General features: G+C 35.6%; 1 protein-coding gene across 1 annotated transcript in view; it reads left to right on the top strand.

Annotated features, from left to right (window-relative positions):
• The window catches only part of myo10 (myosin X), a 160,406-nt gene that overhangs the window by 84,142 nt on the left and 55,055 nt on the right, over positions 1-21,209 (top strand). Inside the window, exons 5-17 of the mRNA XM_030160553.1 lie at positions 7,213-7,347; positions 8,062-8,186; positions 9,116-9,129; positions 9,810-9,894; positions 10,039-10,142; positions 12,252-12,381; positions 13,299-13,417; positions 13,584-13,730; positions 15,382-15,482; positions 18,221-18,287; positions 18,395-18,487; positions 20,842-20,910; positions 21,009-21,091. Of these exons, the coding sequence (XP_030016413.1) occupies positions 7,213-7,347; positions 8,062-8,186; positions 9,116-9,129; positions 9,810-9,894; positions 10,039-10,142; positions 12,252-12,381; positions 13,299-13,417; positions 13,584-13,730; positions 15,382-15,482; positions 18,221-18,287; positions 18,395-18,487; positions 20,842-20,910; positions 21,009-21,091 (1,272 nt within the window). The remainder of the gene's footprint in view (positions 1-7,212; positions 7,348-8,061; positions 8,187-9,115; positions 9,130-9,809; positions 9,895-10,038; positions 10,143-12,251; positions 12,382-13,298; positions 13,418-13,583; positions 13,731-15,381; positions 15,483-18,220; positions 18,288-18,394; positions 18,488-20,841; positions 20,911-21,008; positions 21,092-21,209) is intronic.

The following is a 21,209-nucleotide window of genomic DNA, read 5'->3' as shown; positions in this document are numbered from 1 at the left end:
GCAACAACCATATAAAGAGACAAGGACACAAAATTCACTGGTTGATAAATGCATTTCATGTAGTGTTCATGTCTGTGAGAACATTTATTAGTTGGTCCAGTCGCTCACTGACTCCGCCGATTGTCCTCACAATGTCCTAATGTGACTCGGGTCAGCACAGACCCATGCCGGTGTTCTGGACACCGGCCGGACGGGCATCTGTGGCGGAACGGAGGACCGGCTAACACCGGGGAGTCAACAGGAAGCCTCTGTGACAGGAGGATGATACTGCATCTGACCGTCTTCTGTCTCATTGTTGGAAAATAATAATTTGAGTGATTAAAAATGAGTCAGTCTTTGATTTCCTCTTTGATTTCCTGACATGATTACGCATGAACCTTTTTCTTGTTTAGCTGTGATCAGACTGTGTATGACCTGTAGAATGAACTAATGTGTGACTTACACTAATACTAAATATATATTTACCTTGGGGGTGATCTGCATCAGCCCTGAGAGAACAGTGTCACCCACAATATCGTCAACTTTCTGCTCAAACAGTCTCAGTTCGTCTCTTTTCTTCTTCCGCCTGTTTCAGCCTCCGCTTCGTGTCCACCTTGACGTCATCATCTGATCATACAGACAGGGAAATCCCAGCTGCAGACCCCGTTTATACTAATTTGCATATTTAAATGTGGGCGTGGAGAGGGAGGAGTCTGGTACTCCAACATATGTGCTCAATTCCACGCTGATTGGGATGTATAAAGGAAATGTACGTGGATTTGGGTGTACGCTCAGTTTTATACATCTGGATTTTTTTGTGCGTTCGGACTTTTCTGGATTTGGGCGTATGCCAGGTTTCAGTATGAAATCCACGCAAGTCTTTATACATGAGGCCCCAGGTCCTTCCACCTAATCTGTGTTAAATTTGTAAAAAAAAAAAGTGTATATGCATGCATTTTGCACAGGAACCATCGATTTATTTCCATCATTATTGCTTTCTTCTGGTTTTATTAATAATTCTGACCTTTATTTTTTGCAATGTCTACTGCCACTGTACTATGGCACAAAATATGGGTGTGTGTTACTGCCACAGAGCCAATCAACAAGGTTATTATCGTAAACAAAAACTAACGAAATGACGAAAACTAGAATTGAAAAACCTTTTTCATTAACTGAAATAAATAAAAACAATAATTAAAAGAAAAAAAACGACAACTAACTGAAATTGTATTGTGCGCTTACAAAACTAACTAAAACGTCTAAAAATTATGGATAAAATTCTGTTAGTTTTCGTCTTTGTCAATGTCGGATTGATACGAAATAGATTTATTTTGCTCTAGCAATTTTAGCTAGTGGCACCGTACAGCACTTATGTTCACTTGTGGTTTCCAGTCGTCTTCTGGTCCCCACTCTACCTGGAAACATGGAGACAAAAGTTGGGAGAAAGCAGCAGAGTCCTGTCTGGGATTTATTTAAATACGCCGGAGAAGAAGAGAAAAGATACAACAAAACTAAAACTAAACAAAAACTAAGCATTTAGAAAAAAATGAAAACTAATATAAACTAGCAAACCTGCTCTAAAAACGAATTAAAACTAACTGAATTAGAGAAAAAAAGTCAAAACTAAACAAAACTGAAGAATGAATGAAAAATCCAAAACTATAAGAACCTTGGTTTCTTTCTGCTGTTAAAATATTCAGTGGTTTTCTGTTGGGATTGACTCACTGTAGTAGGCACCGCCGAGTGGCTGTCTATGGAACTGCAGGTTGAGGCTGCTTTTTCTTTGCCCTGGTGGTTTCTCCGCTTGCTCAGACCGGCCTCATCATCCCTATAGTCATCTGTAAGGCTGCTGTCTAGTGTCAGTGCGGCCGATGCTGACGACCGGTCGTTCTTTGGCTGTGTTTTATAAATACAGTTGTGTGGCGTTGGGTTTGTGCGGTCACATCCGTCAGGTCGCCGTCACTGTTCCGACGGACAGAAAACAGAAGCAGGACAAATGTAAACTCAGAGCGTCTGGTTGAGCCGGAGACGTGAACGTACTGCACATGTGCATGGGAAAGGACTGAGACGACAGGTCGCTATGGAAACGACCTCTGTGCGTAAACCAGAGGGAAGGAGGGTGCATTCTTAGCATTAGTGCTTGTATTTATCTGAAATCAAGGCTGCATTTCCAAATGAATTTTTCCCTCAACTTAATCTTCCTTAACTGATTTATCACCATTTATTATAATATTATTCTGTGTGTTTTGCATTTTGTCAGTGAAAATTAGGAATTTTCCTACATTTAATTCACTGATCATGTAGATGTTCATTAAAGCTCAAATTAAAGTTGAGGATTATTTTATCAGAAACAGAGAAAACTGAAGAAAAATTGACTTTTTCAGTAAATTACATCATTAACTGAAAATAAAACCAGTGTCCACACCCATTCATGGATTTTTTTTTTTTGGTTCATTTTGTTGCCTGTTTTATAATTTTTTCTTCAGTTTCAGTTTTTTGCTTATTTTGTTCATGTTACTTATTATTTTGTTTAATTATTTTTCAATTTTGTTAATTTTATTGATCATGTTGGCTGTTTTTGTTCATTTTTTGCTTGTTTTATTGTCTTATTACTTAATTTTACTCGAGTTTTTGCTTATTTTCTATATTATTTTATTATTTTGTGAATGTTTTATTCATTTTGTTCATTTTATGTGTTATTTAATACACACATACATAATGGGTCATATCTGATGACCATGAAAAGATGAATAACTGTTTTTTACACCAATTATTGACATGATAGGTTTAGGGGATCAACAGGTATTAAACAGTTTAGATCAGTAGAAGCTTTAGGTTTTTGAGGGTTAACAGAATAAATACAGGATTCTGAATGTTATGAAACAATGAATTCTCCTCATTTTTCAAGTATTTTGCTCATTTTCTCATTTTAGAAGCATGTTTGCTTTTATGCCATATTTCAGGGGTTTTTTGTTCAGTTTTTCCTTATTTTTAAAGTCTTTTGCTCATTTTATTGTCATTTAAAACTTTTTTTTTTTTTTTTTTTTTTTTTTTTTTTTTTTTACATTTTATCCTATGAATAATGGAGGTAAAACTGCATTTTACACCAATTATTGACACGTTTTGATAGGATTAGTGGATCAACAGGTATTAAACAGTTTAGATCAGTAGATGGTTTTGGTTTTTGAGGGTTAACAGAATAAATACAAGATTCTGAATGTTATGAAACAATGAATTGTCCTCATTTTTCAAGTATTTTACTCATTTTCTCCTCATTTTAGAAGTATTTATTCACTTTTATGCCATATTTCAAGGTTTTTTTGTTCAGTTTTTCCTTATTTTTGAAGTCTTTTGCCCATTTTATTCTCATCTAACACATTTTTGTACATTTTATCCTATGAATAATGGAGGTAAAACTGCATTTTACACCAATTATTGGCATGTTTTGATAGGATTAGAGGATCAACAGGTATTAAACAGTTCATATCAGTAGATTGTTTTGGTCGATGGTGGATGTTTGGGAAAATGAAACACTGAAATTGCTGAGTCGCACATGGAATGGGTCTGAATATAACTATAAATCATGGGTTAAAAAAAAAGCAAAACATTTGTCAATAGGAGAAACTCCATTAATGTTAAAGTAGATGGTATAAGAAGGCTGAAGCTCATCTTACCAGGAGCTGATTTTATAAAAAACAGATTCAAACTGACACGGAAACTAATGAAAACCGAACAAACACCAAGAATATTCAAGCAGTTACACCTAAAGTGACCTGGAAAACCAGCTGAAGAACATGTGGATGCACTGACTACTTTCCTCCCTTTATGTGAATGTGTAGACGAGCTTCAGCTGTTTCATGTTGTATTTTTGTCTCCACATCATCTCATCATCTCCACCTTCACGTTCCCACACAGTCAAACACCCGACCATTACCCTAGTGAATCACACCGACTCCACAATAACACGTTTACACCACTGACAATAACCCACACTTAACCTGCAGGAGCAGGATTTGAACAGAAACGGTCCCAAAATTTCACCGTTAAAAAAAACAAAAAAAGGTCACTTTCTTATTCTAAAAACCAGCAAGAATGAGTCAGTGTTAGAATGAACTGAAATCCTAGTGACCAATTAAAAGTTTATTTATATCTTATACAAAGTAAATAAAATATATATGCATGTGTTTTGCACAAGAACAATGTACTTTTTTATTTTTTTACTTTTTTCAGTTTTTTTGAATAATTCTGACTTTTACTTCTTACTTAAACCTGTTCCTTCCACCTAGTTAGTGTTGATTTTGTCGTATTGACAGAGTTTCAAAGCTTATAAGTGTATAAGTTTATGCCACTTTTGTCATTTTGTCGTGTTAAAAATGCTCATTTTTGAATTATATGTTGATCCACAAAGGAATGATTTCATGTTGGAAATATTTTTTGTTCAACATTTTTAACAAATTTAACCTCCTAAGACCCAGCTATGGGTTTTCTGTCCACATTTGTGGACAAGAGTTTTACAACTGTATACAAAAAAAAAAAAAAAGAAAAGAAAACTGTCCACCACAAAGGACATTCCATAAACATTTTAAAAACTGCATCTGAAAAAACTGTTGCATCATGATGTTTCCAATGTAGGCACTTATTTAATTAAAAAAAAAAAAAAAAAAGCTTTCACTTTGCTGACATTTCCTGGGTCTTAGGAGGTTAAAATGTTTATATATATATATATATATATATATATATATATATATATATATATATAGATAGATAGATAGATAGATAGATAAATATAGATATGTAGATATATAGATTTGAAAATTTGAAAAGCAAAGTATATAGAGTACATAATGTAGAGTTTATAACAGCAATAGAACAATGTCAACATCCATTTAATACAGGGGTGTCAAACTCATGTCAGTTCAGTTCCACATTAAGCTACATTTGATCTGCAGTGGGCCGGACCAGTGAAATAATGACATAATAATATAGAAATAATGTCAACTCCAAACTTTCCTTTATGTTTTGAAACAAAAAAGAAAAATTATGCAATGACAATGTTTATATCTACCAGCTATCCTTTAAAGCAATGTAAATAACATGAACAAACTGAAATTTCTGAAGAAAACTAACCATTTATCCATCTAAGGGTAAATATAATCTGTAAAATGCAAAATGCATTTCCTTTACTCTTTTTGGCTGATTTGACCGTCCTGGTGGTATTTCTTGCATGTCTAAGTGCATATTTTTATATTCTAAAACATGTGTGATAATCCATAAATTTGCTAGTGTTAGAGTGTTGTAGTACAGACTGAATGGAAACCACCTCCCATCTATGAGTAAACAAAGGCTGCAGTGGGACGCCAGGGACACCACTGATTACACATCCAACTGCTGAAGCTTGTCAGGTGGTTTGATGTTCAAAATCATAGTCATCATTGCCGCGGTGACGGGGAGTAGCTGATGGGATGTCAGCTCCATCTAACATGGAGTTTACAGTGTGTGAAGCCAAAACCAAAGATGGTGACATTCTGCGTCTGTTTTTAACACCCGTGTAACAGGTCAAAGTTTACCCCCAGTATTTTCGGGATTTGGCCACATTGTTACCCCCCCACACCCCCAAGGGTTAAAACTCTAAACAATTGCTTTTATCACTTCAACCAGAAAAACTTCAATCAGTAAAAATATTAAACTTCCACAAAGATCACAGCTTCCCACATTAATATAAAAACACATTAAAAACGAAACAAAAAAGTTAGAACCATAATGTGATTTTCTCACACAAAGAGAATAAAAATGGTGATAAGTCAGTTGCAGGTGGTTTGCAGATCTCACAGCGCCATCTAGAGGTTGAACCTGGGAATATTCACCCTGAGCCTGATGACGATGATCAGCCTGAGTTACTAATTAATTTCAGTCACTTAATTCACTTTTTTTTTTTTTTTTACTTAAATACTAACGACTGGTTAAAAACTGTGAATGGAATATTTGAGTTGGAGATTCTGACCCTTAGATTGAAAACTCTAGAAGAGCAGAGTCAAGATAAATGGGAGAAATGGACAATTTTCATTTCATTGTCACAAAAACCAAATGTTAGTCACAAAGGTTTTTTATGGTCAGTGTATCCCAAATGTCCCTTACGTTTGTTTTATATTGTACAGAAATCAAACAATCGAAATAAAGTAAAAAAAAAAAAAAAAAAAAAAAGATAGACTTTATTGATCCCACCATGGGGAAATTTCACAGTTGCTATTCATATAAATATTGATATAAATGTAGTTTTACATAATGTATTCATAAGTACCATACAGATGCACATTGAACGTGGTGTCATACCAAGAGTCTGGTTTAGATCAGCTCTATAGGTAAAGTGTCATGACATAACTATTGTTATGATGTGGCACTACATAAATAACATTTGATGGATGGATGGATGGATGGATGGGGGTGTTACTTGGAACTGTTAAGTCGGGGGGCGGGGGGTTGGCCTGTGGACGTTTTGCCTAAATAATCGACAGAGAAAACCCAAAAAAACCTAAATGCATTCGTGTGTCAGTAACAGGGTGATTATTCTGTTCTCTGAGGGAGGTCAAAGGTCACAGGAGGCAGCTGTGGACCCTGAGGGCGTTGGACATGGGAGAATAGACCAGATCAGACCTGGACTTACCTTATTGTCGCACAGAGAATAGACTTTAAAACAGCTCTGCTGGTCTATAAGTCTGTCCATGGTCTAGTCAGTACCCAAGTACATCTGTGACATGTTGGTCCCATATTGACCATCTGGGACCTGAGAACCTCAGGGACTGGTCTGAGAACCTCAGGGACTGGTCTGAGAACCTCAGGGACTGGTCTTCTGCTGGTGCCCAGAGTCAGGACTAAACAGGTGAAGCTGTGTTTCAGTTCTATGCAGCTAAACTGTGGAACAGTCTTCGTGATGACGTCAGACAGACCTGAACTGTGACAGTGTTTCAGTCCAGGCTGAAAACATCTCTGTTCAACTGTGCATAGAACAACTGAAAGGGTTCTATCTGCACTCTGACCTTTTACTTTGTTTTAATTGATTATTATTTATGTTTTATTGATTGTTTTAATTGTAAATGTGTGTTTTTAACCTGTCTCTTTTCCATTTTTGTAAAGCTCTGTGAATTGCCCTGTGTATGAATTGTGCTATACTAATAAATCTGCCTTGCCTTGCCTTATTGTGTTTTTTTTTTTTTTTTGGTTTGCTTTTGTCTTCAGTGGTGAGAGCGGAGCCGGGAAAACCGAAAGCACCAAACTGATCCTGAGGTTCCTGTCAGCCATGAGCCAACACTCACAGGAGGCGCTGTCCAAGGACAGGACGTCACACGTGGAGGAGGCGCTGCTCGAGAGCAGGTGAGCACTCATTCTGTGAAAGCAGGGGTGTAAAACATACGACCCACCAAAGGGTCCTATCCTGCACTGAAGATATTAACAGTCAAGAATGTGGAACTGGGTTTAGCTCAGGTTCCACATACTTTTTATTTTACATCTACAGTAAAATAATAACCTATTAATAATGACTCCAAATTTTCATCTAGGTTTAATGTGAAAAAATAATATTACGTTATGCCTAAAAATAATGACAACTCCAAATTTTTTTGTCTTTATTTTTGTGCAAAAACATGAATAACCTCCAAAAACTGACATTTCTTAAGAAAAACAAGTGCAATTTTAACAATATTCTGCCTTTTACTAAATGTTTTGTGTCCTTGTGGATCTGATCTGTAATGCACATGTTTAAATGATAAGTTGAAGCAGAATATTGGTAAAAGCGCAATTATTTTTCATAAGAAATTTAATTTTTTTCAGATTATTCACATCTTTTTTGGATAGTTTGTAAATGTAAATATTTTCATAATTTAATGTTTGTTTGTTTTTTGCACTAAAATAAAGAGAAAACATAGGAGTTGTGATTATTTATAGGTTATTCTGTTGTTATTTTACTGGTCCGACCCAGTTGAGATGACGCTGGGTTGAATGTGGAACCTGAACTTTGACATGTCGGTATGAACATGACCAGGGCTCATGAACGTGTCACATCTGATTTCTGTTTCCTGATCCTTCCAGTCCCATCATGGAGGCCTTTGGAAACGCCAAGACCGTCTATAACAACAACTCCAGCCGCTTCGGGAAGTTTGTCCAGCTGCATTTTAGCCAGAAAGGCAATATCCAGGGAGGCCGAATCGTTGACTGTATCCTTCACATGACAGGCTTATCATCCAGGAAGGAAGAGTTTAAAGGGGTGGTGGCGTCTGCATGTTAAAGGGCGAAGAAGTGATGAGTCTGGTGCATTTTCACTGATGAGCTGCAAATCTGACAAAGAGCCAGAAATCTACCAAGCACACCTGATAGGATTAGAATAAACGGAAGATTAGTATTTACCTGTTTAAATAAACATTTTAATAAAAAAAATGCTTGAATGAACACCTTCACTATTTTTATTTTTAAAGTAAACACAGATGATGCAGACTAAATGAAATTAGTCTGCATTATCATTATGGGACGGGGGTTTTCTGTGATTTTGTCTTATTATGAAAAGCCATTTAACACTTTTTCTATTTGCTCTGCCTTGAAATATTATTTTCTTTCTTTCTTTCTTTTTTTTTTTTTTTTTACTTTTTTTTTTTGCATTTTTAACTTGTGCACTTTAGCTGGTTAGCTTGCTTAGATAGCAACATGAGAAGCTAATGTTTGACTCATATTATGTTGGTGAACTAAAAGCTTTTTAGTTGGACTAGATCATTTCTTTTATAGATTTTTGAAATAAGAAATTTGGCTTAATATAAGGAGGTTTTCCCTTTTTTATGTTTCACCTGTTCAGGTGAAAGGTCAGCTAACTCAGCTAGTTACCCATTTAGCTAATGCTAGTTTTGTCTGACATTAATATTCCCCCATTTTTATTTTACTTTTTTTAATTGGTTTTTTTCACTTATTCACATCTCAAACGTAATATTTTTTCCTGATTATAATTCAGCTTCCTCTTGTGTTGTTTTAACTTTACATTCATCTTTTCCCTGATTTTGCCTTATTTGACCATCAAACTTTAAGCTAGCATGCTAGTTGTTTTGTTAGCCATATTCCTAGCCAATAATGACCTTGACTGACACTTTTCAAACTGCAGACCTCTTAGAAAAGGTAAGTGTACTTCTTGCATTTGTCAACACGAAGTCTGAAGACATCTTAGAAATACCCAAAGTCTCTTTTAACCATTGTTATTAGTTTTTTAATCTGAGCAGAAGAGTTTGATAATACCTCAAATGCCTACTCACAGTATTTAGCTAGGCTAATTGCTAAGCTAAGTGTGGTAAACTATCCTACAGGATGTTATCTAGTTTTATTTTAAGATAAACTAGGACTATGGTGTTCTATGTCTGCCTGCACTGTATTCGTCTGACAGCAGATGTGTGTTATTAATACAAAATAAAACCAAAATAAAACAAACTGTCATATGTCATTATAGTAATAAAGACATAACCAATTTGTACCTGCTTCAGCATTAAGATACTAAATAATGAAGCCATATTTTAACTCCACAACTTTATATTTTAATGCTGCTTTGTTATTCATGGTGTTTTGTAATATTTTTAAATTATAGTTTTACTTAAATGTAAAAATAACTTAGATGGTTACGTAATATTTACCCCCTCTGCCATGCACTGAAACGATCTTTGTAAAGTGACCATAACTTATTTTCTTTATGGTTTAAACCTTTCAAAGCCATGTTTCAAGACAACAGAGAATCAGCAAAAGTCAAGAATGTGCATATTGGTGTTTGTGCGGATATGAACAGCAGTCTTTGTTTCCGATCCGTACAGAACCGAGTTGTCCGTCAGAACCCAGGGGAGAGAAACTACCACATCTTCTACGCCCTCTTAGCTGGAACCAACACGCAGCAGAAGGGTATGAAGACACAGAAATACCACACAACAGTCCAAATCGCAAACCAGATGTGGTGTCAACATGAGGAGAACAAACTGTACATGAAGTCTTTTTGTGGTATTTGCTGGATGTGATGGTTGTGTCTTTTTATTTGTGCTGTTACAGAAGCGTTCGGCTTGACTCTGCCTGATTCCTACCACTATCTGCGACAGTCCGGCTGCCTCGCGGACCAGACAATCAACGACAAAGGCACTTTTCAGGAGGTTCTGGTATGTAGACATATTCCACAACCCTGACGCATCTATTACAGGTGTTCACTGACATCTTCAGGGCTGTTTTTCCAGACGAATTAATATAGAAATACCAAACTTTTATACCTTTTTATGACTGCGTATTAGGGTCACATAAGAAAATAAAAACACTTGTTGCTACGAGAATAAAGTTGTAAAATATTGAGATACAACCCCTTATTTTACAAAAATGAAGTTGTAATATTGTGAGAATAATGTTGTCATATTTTGTGAATAAAGCCATAATATTACGAGAATAACATTGTAATTGAAAAACAGGCGGGAAAAATATCCTTTTTTACGAGATTAAAGAATAATGTAGAACTTGCAACATTTTGTGAGGTTCTGCTTTCATTTGGGGTTTATGCATAAAGGCAAATACTTAGCCTATTAGCCCCACCCACTGTCAACACATTAGCATTAGTCAAAGGAGTTTGAAGCGAGTTTGCACACATTTGGGTTTGTTTTGTTGTTAGAACCAAACGGATTTGGAGCACATTGTCTCTTGCGGAGGAGGAACGGACTGGAAGTGGTCGACGGAAACTGTGTCATCAACAAGGCTTAAGGCTTACGATTTCTAAATTATGACTTTTTTTCACACTATTGCAAATTTATTTTCAAAATATTACGACTTTAATCTCATAGAAGTACAAGTATTTTTAAAACTACGACTTTATTCTCATAATATTATGGCTTTATTCTCAGAATATTCCGACTTTATTCTCATAGTGACAAGTGTTTTTATTTTTCCCATGTAGCCTTAATATGTTGCCGTACCTTCTAGAGCTGCAGCTGTTGTCTAGTTTTGATTATGGGTTTATTACTCGTTATTTTTCCAGTGAATCATGTGTAAAATATAAAAATGAACAGAAAAGCCACTGGATGTCTTCTATCATCCCTCCAGTATCCCACCCATAGAGGCCCCTCCAAAAAAACCAAAAGTGCACAATCTGCACCGTAGTAATGTCAAAATATTTTTCATACACTTTTAACTTTTTTGCATTTTCGTGTGTCATGTAGTTCAAGAAAAAGAAAAGTTCAAGAAAAATACCAAATACTCAATAACTACAATACTTTAACCCTTTAAACTTCAAGTTTTTAATGTAAATAAATTCTATATTTTTATGCAAAAAATGCGAAAAACTTTTTCTTTTTCAATATGCTACATAAAAATTGGATTAATTTTTTTTTTTTTTTTTTTTTCAGTTTTTTTCATCCTGGCATATGTCAATGTTTAACACCAACATTGATAAATATACATTATTTTTTGCACACGGTCAAATGTTAAAAGCTAAAATGTGTCAGTGTGCATTTTGTACTCACTTGGTAGAAGAGTGTTAGTAGTGCCTGGGTCAGAAATTTTAAAATCATGCAAAAATTAACAGCTTTTTAATTCTGATCTAATACAAATTATAAAAAATGGTATGTCCTTTTATAAAACGAGGTGCAAAGTGTACACAATGTGCTCATCTGGATACTGGAAGGTTAAAAAAAGATGTCGTTTTTTCACTTATCTACAGTCTAAAGCCATTAAAAATAAGCCGAAAAATGGACAAATCAACAAGTTATGAAGCAAATGTTTACAAAACTGTTTTACTGATTGAAAGTTTTTGGATATTTTGGATAGATTTATGAGTTGCAGCTCTGATAAACTTTGTTATGACTGATGTTTTGGTTTTTTTTTTATAGACGAATTAGCCACTAGAGGTCACTAACACCTCTGACTTTTTATTTTAAGTAACTACTCATTAGATGTAACTTAAGAGTTTTTTGCAAATCGTCAAATGTTTTGCCATCATTCTGTAACAAAGTAAATATTGATGACATTTCCCACATATATTTACATACATTATGCCTTTGTATGAAGCTAATGAATTCATATATTCAGAATCATACCTCAGAGTATGAAACTCTTTGAATATTTGAGCCTGTTGAAAAGTGAAATTGCAGCTTCCAAACCCCAAACCCCAAAAACATAACTGTCCTGGAAGTTCATCCAAACCTCCACAATCCCCCCAAAACACTCATCAGCAGCTGTCTCCGTTTTCAGCAGCTTCTCCTGCCTTGTGCTTGTGGTTGCTTTCCCAGAATGCAATGCGAACAATGCAGTTCACAGAGGAGAACATCGGGGAGATCCTGCGCCTCCTGGCTGGGATCCTGTCCACGGGGAACATCGAGTTCATGACGGCTGGAGGAGCCCAGGTGTCGTCCAAGTCAGGTACAAGAGCAGACGCTGTGTTTTCATAGGTTTGTGTTTCAGTTCACTTCAGCAAGGACGGAATGCAGCTTTAATAGTCAGTATGGAAAATGATCACAGTTGATATCTCTAGTCTACTCTGTTCTGTTCTATTCTATTCTATTCTATTCTATTCTATTCTATTCTAGTCTAGTCTAGTCTACTCTTGTCTATTCTGTTCTATTCTATTCTGTTTTGTTCTACTCTATTCTAGTCTACTCTATTCTATTCTGTTTTATTCTATTCTGCTCTATTCTGTTCTAGTCTACTCTCGTCTATTCTGTTCTACTCTGTTCTGTTCTATCTACTCCATCCTGTTCTACTCTAGTCCACTCTGTTCTATTCTATTCTGTTCTACTCTATTCTAGTCTACTCTCATCTACTCTATTCTATTCTATTCCATTTTATTCTATTCTGCTTTAGTCTATTCTATTCTATTCTATTCTATTCTACTGTATTCTAATCTCCTCTTGTCTACTCTGTTCTATTCTTGTCTGTTCTCTTCTATTCTACTCTAGTCTACTCTCATCTACTCTGTTCTGTTCTATTCTATTCTATTCTATTCTACTCTCATCTATTCTGTTCTATTCTACTCTATTCTAGTCTACTCTGTTCTACTCTGTTCTATTCTACTCTACTCTTCCCTAGTCTACTCGTGTCTGTTCTGTTCTATTGTACTCTACTCTAGTCTGCTCTGTTCCATTCTATTCTGTTCTGTTCTGTTCTATTCTACTCTGTTCTATTCTACTCTATTCAGTCTACTCTCATCTAGTCTGGTCTGTTCGATTCAATTCTAATGTGTCTGTTGTTGTTCATCTTTACTGGTGAAACGGTGCCTCCTGGTGTTGGAGCGCCCACTGTCCTTTGACGTGTTTCTGTATCCGTGTTCCCGTGTGCAGCTCTGACCCGGACGTCGGAGCTGCTGGGGCTGAACTCAGACCAACTGGCCGAGGTCCTGACCCACCGCTCCATGATCCTCAGGGGGGAGGAGATCTCCACACCGCTCACTGTGGAGCAGGTGAGTACAGACCGCCTCCCACAAGTCAATATTGTACAGACCGACAATACTGATAATAACGGATCTTAAACTTAAAAAATAAATAAATAAATAATAATGATATAATATTAATAATAATAATAATAATAAAAAATCAGACGGACTGAATCCTGGTTTTCCTCTGCAGGCGGTCGACTCCAGAGACTCCATGGCCATGGCACTTTACGCTCAGTGTTTCAACTGGATCATCCGGAAACTCAACAGCCGCATCAGGGGCCGAGAGGACTTCAAATCCATCAGCATCCTGGACATCTTTGGATTCGAGAACTTTGAGGTGAGTTGAACTGAGACCCAGACTAGATCAAGACTGAAGGAGCAGGTACTCAGCAGGGACATCATAAAGACACTTACACAGAGACATGGTCCGTTTAGTTACCATTAGAGTCCATTCCAATCATCTTTAATCCTCTGAAAACGCTTAATTTTACAGAGTTTCTCTTCTTTTTTCTGGTAAATCTGTGACCTTTTTTAGTTTTTATGACCTACTTTTGACTTAAATTTGTGACCGAAATATGTGAATGTTTTTATCTTGTACATTTATGAGCTTAATCTTGGAAATTCTGAGTTGTTTTTTTTTTTTTTACCATGGTTTGTGTTTTTCTTTAATTGGTTCTAAAATGTGATGATAGATACAGGAGGTAATTCATAAACTAGACCAGGACTGTCAAACTCATTTCACTTCAAGTTCCACATTTAGCCCATTTTGATCTCAAGTGGACGGGACCAGTAAAATAAGAATATAATAACCCAAAAATAATGACAACTCCAAAGTTTTCTCTTTTTTGTGCAAAAATTACAGAAGAGGATCAGGACCGGTGGAAAATGTTTTTTTTTATTAAGGTCCAAATTATATTTTTTATTAGTATTCTGAGAAAAAAGTCTGAATTTCAGAGATTAAAATCAGACTTCTGAGAAAAAAGTCCAAATTTCTGAGATTAAAGTCAGAATTCTGAGAGAAAAGTCAGAATCCAGACTTTTTTCTCAGAATTCTGACTTTAATCTCAGAATTCTGACTTAAATCTCAGAACAATAATATATTAAAAAAATCAAAATAAAACAGTCAGAATTCTGAGAAAAAAGTCTGGATTTTGACTTTTCTCTCAGAATTCTGTCTTTAATCTCAGAAATTTGGACTTTTTTCTCAGAATAATAATAATAATAATAAATATATTGGACCTTAATTATTTTTTTCTAAGTCGCCCTGATCCTCTTCTGTAAAAAATACTAAAACTACATAGTGAAAATGTTTAATTTACAAACTATCCTTTCACTCATAATGTGAATGACCTGAACAACCTGAGATTTCTTGAGAAAAATAAGTGAATTTTACTAATATTCTGCCTCAGTATATCATTTACACATGTATATTATAACTCACAGATCACAGTGGATCTACAAATGCACAAAACATTTAATAACAGGCATGTGGAACCGAAGAACGTGTTATTTAATACATGTTGTTCTGTGCAATTTTCTTCTGTTTTATAAAGACTACAAGTAAAATCCCTGCTTTATTAATGTTGTGTTTGCTGTTTCTGACCAGGAAAGTGAGTAATGCCCTCATTTATGGGTTTTTAAAATGAAACTGTCACTATTTATCTAAAATGTGGAAAAAACATTGATATGTTAAATGATTTATTTAGATTTTATGTCATTCCACTTGTAAGAACATGAATAGATAAATTGTTCAAACACATTTACAGGTGGATCTTTATTATGTTTGTGTGAAAATAAAAGCTCCAGTGTTTTCTGCTTTCCCCTCAGGTGTCAGTAAAGTTCATTCAGTTACATTCCAGTCATAAACTCACAGTCTGACCTTTGGTTTCCTGGTCTCAGCTCTGTTTTAATCATCCTTTAATTGATACAAATCAGTGCCTGTTTTCCACATCATTAACCACCTGATGAACTGGTGTCGTTCCCCACAGGTGAACCGCTTCGAGCAGTTCAACATCAACTATGCAAACGAGAAGCTTCAGGAATATTTTAACAAGCACATTTTCTCCCTGGAGCAACTTGAATACAACAAGTAGGTGGAGCTGCTTCATTCCACACATACATGGGGGTTTTGTCTTTCAGCTCCTGTTTTCATTCAGTTTTGCTTAATTCTTAAATGTTGATTTCTTCTCAGCTCAGCGGTCTGCCCTTCAGGTGTGTAGAAGCCAATAATGTAATAACAGCCAATAACATAATACATTTGCCATTTTTAACCTCCTAAGACCCAGGAAATGTCAGCAAAGTAAAGGCTTTTTTTGTTTTTCATTAAATAAGTGCCTATACTGGAAACATCATGATGCAACAGTTTTTTCAGATGCAGTTTTTAAATTTTTTATGGAATGTCCTTTGTGGTGGACAGTTTTCTTTTTTGCATAAAGTTGTGAAACTCTTGTCCACAAATATGGACAGAAAACCCATAGCTGGGTCTTATGGAGTTAAAATGTAATAAGCTAATAATGTAATATCTGGCCAATAATGTAATAAAAGTCCTGAACCGATAACGTAATAACTTTTGACCACGTTATAACGTTATAACTTATTGGCTGGTTATTATGTTTTTGGCCTGGTAAAAAAACATTGTTTGCAAATGTAATAACTGAGCCAGTAACATAATTTATAACGTTATTGGCCAAAAGCTATTACGTTATCAGTTAAGGACTTTTTTTACATTATTGGCCAGATATTACGTGACTGGCCTATTACATTTTAAAAATAGCAAATTTATTACATTACCGGCCGTTATTACGTTATCGGTTGTTATGACATTATTGGCTTCTACAAGGTGTCACATTTAGTTTATTTAACCCTTAGATGCATAAGTGGATCAAAAAAACCTGCTAAGGTTGTTTTATTGTAATATCTTTGTAACAAAAAGTGGTTATTATTTCATTGTTCCAGGTTTTCCTCAAAAAACATGTTATTGAGATCATGACGTTTACACTGTAAATTATTTGGTTCTTACCTAGATTAAAAAAAACAACTTATTTTTAGAAGGGTAAGATATTTTATCTTGTTTTAAGAGTTGGGGTGTAAGAAAATACTGGTTCTGCAATGTATCATGATATTTCATATTGATTTTAAAAAGTACTGTATCAATATTTTTAGGTATTTATTCAAATGCAGATAATGGCAGAGGTTCATTTTTGTTTTTTGGTGTTCCTTTTTTGTTTAGATTTTATTTGTTATTATTTAATACTGTATTATTAAATAATGGTTATGTGACGCATCCTAAAAGCACTTTTTCCTTTTGAGAGGCCGATGTTAGTTCCTTTGGAAACTAGGAGAATTAGAAAAATTTTGCGATTTAGCATTAGATCCTGTTCTGATCAGATAAAAATGTGTTTAGTATTTTTACACATTTCTGGTGTAATTCAATTCTTCCAGGAAATAATCCTAAAGAAAAAAAAGAAAGAAAGAACAAAAAATGGCTTTTTTAACAGTATCATGATATATTGTTATATATCATATCGTGATCCTAGTGTTGTGATTTGTATCGTATTGCCAGATTCTTGCTGATACACAGCCCTATTTAAGAGTTCATTTCTTATTTTAAGTGTTCATCCATCTTTAGACATGCCTATTTCAAGGTTTAACAATTTGAATTCAAGAAATTTTGTCAAGTGAATTTATCTTGCTGAAAGGACAGATATTTCACATGTTTTAGTACCTTTTTCCTCAGATTTAGTGTTTTTATATTGTTTTTAGACAACTCGTTTTTGCAGTGTAGATTTTATGTAATTATAGTTTTTGTTTTACTACCCTGAGCTTCCATATTTGGGTCAAAATGACCCGCATTCATTTACACTGGAATTACATCTGAACCTGTGATTCATTCAACAGTAAAACCAGAGGGCTCGCTCACTCACTCGCTCACTCACTCACTCACTCACTCAATCACTCACTCACCTATTTTCATCAACTTTATCAACTTCAGTCATAAACAAAAATACCAAACACTCAATAATTGTCATGTCTTTAACCCTTTAAATGCCATGTTCATAATGGAAACAAACATTTTTTGATGCAGAAAACCCTAAAAACTTTTCAATATTCTACATAAATATTGGATTACATATTTTTTTATTTTTTTCATCCTGTCATATTTCAATTATTAACACCAACATTGGTTAATATACATTATTATTTTTTGTGCTAGGTCAAATGATAAATGTGCATTTTATGCTCACTTGGTAGAGGGGTGTTAATGTAGGAATTTAACACTCCCCCCGGAAGAGGTGGAGGAGGTGTCTGGGGAGAGGGAAGTCTGGGCATCCCTGCTTAAGCTGTTACCCCCGCGACCCGGCCCCGGATAAAGCAGAGGATAATGAATGAATGAATGAATGAATGAATGAATGACACTGTTAATTATGGGATGGTTTTAGTGGATGGGACAGAATTTTAAAAATCATGTAAAAATGAACAACTTTTGAATTCTGACCTAAAATAAATGGTGCAAAATAATCTGACCTTTAATAACATGAAGTGTGAAGTGTGCATAATACGCTCACCTGGATACCAGAGGATTAAATGTCCCATTATTTCTTCTTTATAAATGTTTTCATATCATGCAATAACAGACTTCATCCACACTATTCTACACATTGGCTCCATGTCCTGAAACTCATCTGTGATTATTAATGTATTTAGATTTTAGTCTTCAAAATATTATTAGTTTAAATCTATTGTTTTATGAGCTCAGACACATTTCCTTTAAGGTGAAACGTCTTTTTATTCGCTCATTATTTACGTAAAATGTGTGTGAATCTGCAGAGAAGGACTGGTGTGGGTCGACATCAACTGGATTGACAACGGCGAGTGTCTGGATCTGATCGAAAAGGTAAATGAACTGGGTCACTGTCAGAACAGGTAGGACGACAGTACAGCTTTATACGGATAACCATTAAAACAACGACGATGATGGTCTGTGTCCCTGTGTTTCCATAGAAACTGGGTCTCCTGGCGCTCATGAACGAGGAGAGTCACTTCCCCAAAGCCACTGATGACACCTTATTGGAGAAGCTCCACAGCCAACACTCGGTACGTTCACGTCATTCCACAGATGAAGAGCAACTCTGACGGTGCATTTACACATAAGAGTCCATGAAAAACACTTCCACTGTCCCTGTATGCCAGCGTCATGTTCTATCCACAATCAATACCAAGATGAATTTTGGAGGTTGTTCCTGTATAAGCCTAGATACATGATATACACTGTATGTCATGAGACATTATTCATAATTGTATAATATAATCCACATTAGGCCTGTAACGGTACACAAAATTTTCGATTCAGTATGTTTTTGGTTTTGAAAGCCACAGTTCGTTTTTTTTTTCAGTTCGGTACAGGAAGAAAGAAAACCCCTCAAAATCTCTTTAATGCATTAATGAATTTTTGAACATTTCCCCCAATTTTTGGAGACAATAGAATATAGAAAAACAGGAATAATATAATTCTGCTGCTATAAATGAAATAGAAAATAAAATAAATCAAATATTACTAAATGTATTTTAAACATTAGTGTTGCACTTTTCCCTGAAAGGTAGTTTGGAACAAACAACAAAAATCTAATCCCAGTTCTGTCAGTTCACATTCTGCATAAAAATAACAAAAAAATTCCACATAAAGTGTAACATTAACAAGAGGGCAAACTGGTATTCTGTTTTAACAAACTGAAGAGCAACACTGATAACAACAGGAACCAAATTATTTCTTTTAAGACAGAGAACAAGAACAAACTGTTTGGGACACCTTGTTTATTTGTGTGTGTGTGTGTGTGTGTGTGTGTGTGTGTGAGCAGGGTGCAATTTGTCAAAAACATAGAGGGGAGATGTTTTTTTTTTTTTTTTTTTTTTTTTTTTTTGTTGGAGCTGGGGGGGTGGGGGGTGCGGCCCATAACTAACGTAACTAACGCTGGCGTGAAACAAAAGTGAAACTACATACGTTCAACGTCCAACTCCCGGGTTCTATTCCTCTGTTATACAGTGTGCGTGACAGAGAGAGAGAGAGAGAGAGAGAGACAGAAACAGACAGACAGAGCTAGTGTAAGTGTGTTAGAACTATTGTTCTAAATGGACATTGGTGTTTTAGAGAACGTGTTTATCTACAAGACTGACCATTTTTGTAGCAAAATTTTGATTAACCTACTGAATTAGAGTGAAAACACTCAGTTATGCAGTCACAGGCCTAATGGCCAACATTTAACAGAGGACTTACATACTGAATAAAAATTTACAAATCCATGATCACATTTATTTATTATATATAAAAAGTGAATATATATAATAATAACAAATATACTTGGGTCATAATTTTGATAAAATAATGACAGTATACAGTAACAAAGCATCCGTCTTCTAACTCTGCTTCATGTTTCAAACGTTTCTCTTACAGCATGTGATTGGCTCACACAGTTTTTGAATTGTTTATGTTCAGTCTCATGATTTTAACCTTATAAACATTTGACTTTCTGCAGCACATTCTTGAACTCAGCCCTTGTTAACTTCAGTTGGCTCATTCTGGTTGAGGAGGGTGGTGCTGGGGTCTCAACTTCAGTCAACACAGACTGAATGTTTACTGGTTCAATGTCTTTGGCAGGAGGAAAACCATTAGCATTAACGCATTAGCATTAGCATTAGAGCATGCTCACTTTCCCTTCATCTGACCCTTATATATTAAAACATTATACCACAGGTGTCAAACATGCGGACCAGGGGCCAAAACCGGCCCGCCAAAGGGTCCAATCCGGCCCCTAGGATGAATTTGTGAAATACAAAAATTACACTGAAGATATTAATAAACATTTTCATAATGGAATTTGACTTTTTTCACTAAAAAACACAGAGAAAACCTTGGTTTTGACATTATTTGTAAGTTCTTATCCTGTTATTTATATCATTTTACTGGTCCGGCCCACTTTAGATCAGATTAGGCTGTATGTGACCCCTGAACTGAAATGAGTTTGACACTCCTGCATTATACAATGATATAACATTATAAATAATATATTTTGAACATTTTATAATGAGGCTTATGCTATCGGGGCCGACAGCAAGGGTATATCCCCGAAATCGCCCCAGTTCTCTACTGTAAAACCAAATAAACGACACATTGTACGAAAGATACCAACTTAGTTTTGTATGATCCATATGAACCAAATGTGAGTTTGATTAGTCTACTGTATCTATTAATAATGTCCAAAAAAACGGGTTTTTCGACAGAAGCGCCCCTATTTCGACAAATGATAGCTATCACGTTCACACTAAGGATATCCGACAGCCTGAACAATGTCAGAACATTATTTACTGAAAATGAATCTTTTCCTTCTTGTCAAACTCAGACTGGTGTTGATATTTCACAGAGTTTTGACGGCGTTTCCGTTGTGTTTCTGCAGAAAAACCCCTTCTATGTGAAACCCCGTGTTGCCGTGCACTACTTTGGAGTCCGACACTACGCAGGAGAGGTGAGCTGATTATTTCACAGACAGTAACATCATGTGATCCACCGGAGCCAAATCCAGGTTCTGTTGACACTCTGTCACCCCCTGGTGTCCGTCTGCAGGTGGTGTACGACGTCAGGGGGATGTTGGAGAAGAACAGAGACACGTTCAGAGACGACATCCTCAACATGCTGAGGGAGAGCAGGTCAGTCACCTTTGACCTTTAACCCTCTGGTGTCCCACCCCTAGAGGTCCTTAGAACCATCTAAAGCACACAATATACACAGAGGGGTACAAATGTCACAATGTTTTTCATAGTTTGT

Source organism: Sphaeramia orbicularis, chromosome 17, assembly GCF_902148855.1.
Source record: "Sphaeramia orbicularis chromosome 17, fSphaOr1.1, whole genome shotgun sequence".
NCBI classification, from domain to species: domain Eukaryota; kingdom Metazoa; phylum Chordata; class Actinopteri; order Kurtiformes; family Apogonidae; genus Sphaeramia; species Sphaeramia orbicularis.
The sequence above is the reverse complement of the archived record's forward strand: the minus strand, read 5'-3'. Positions and strand labels throughout refer to the sequence as shown.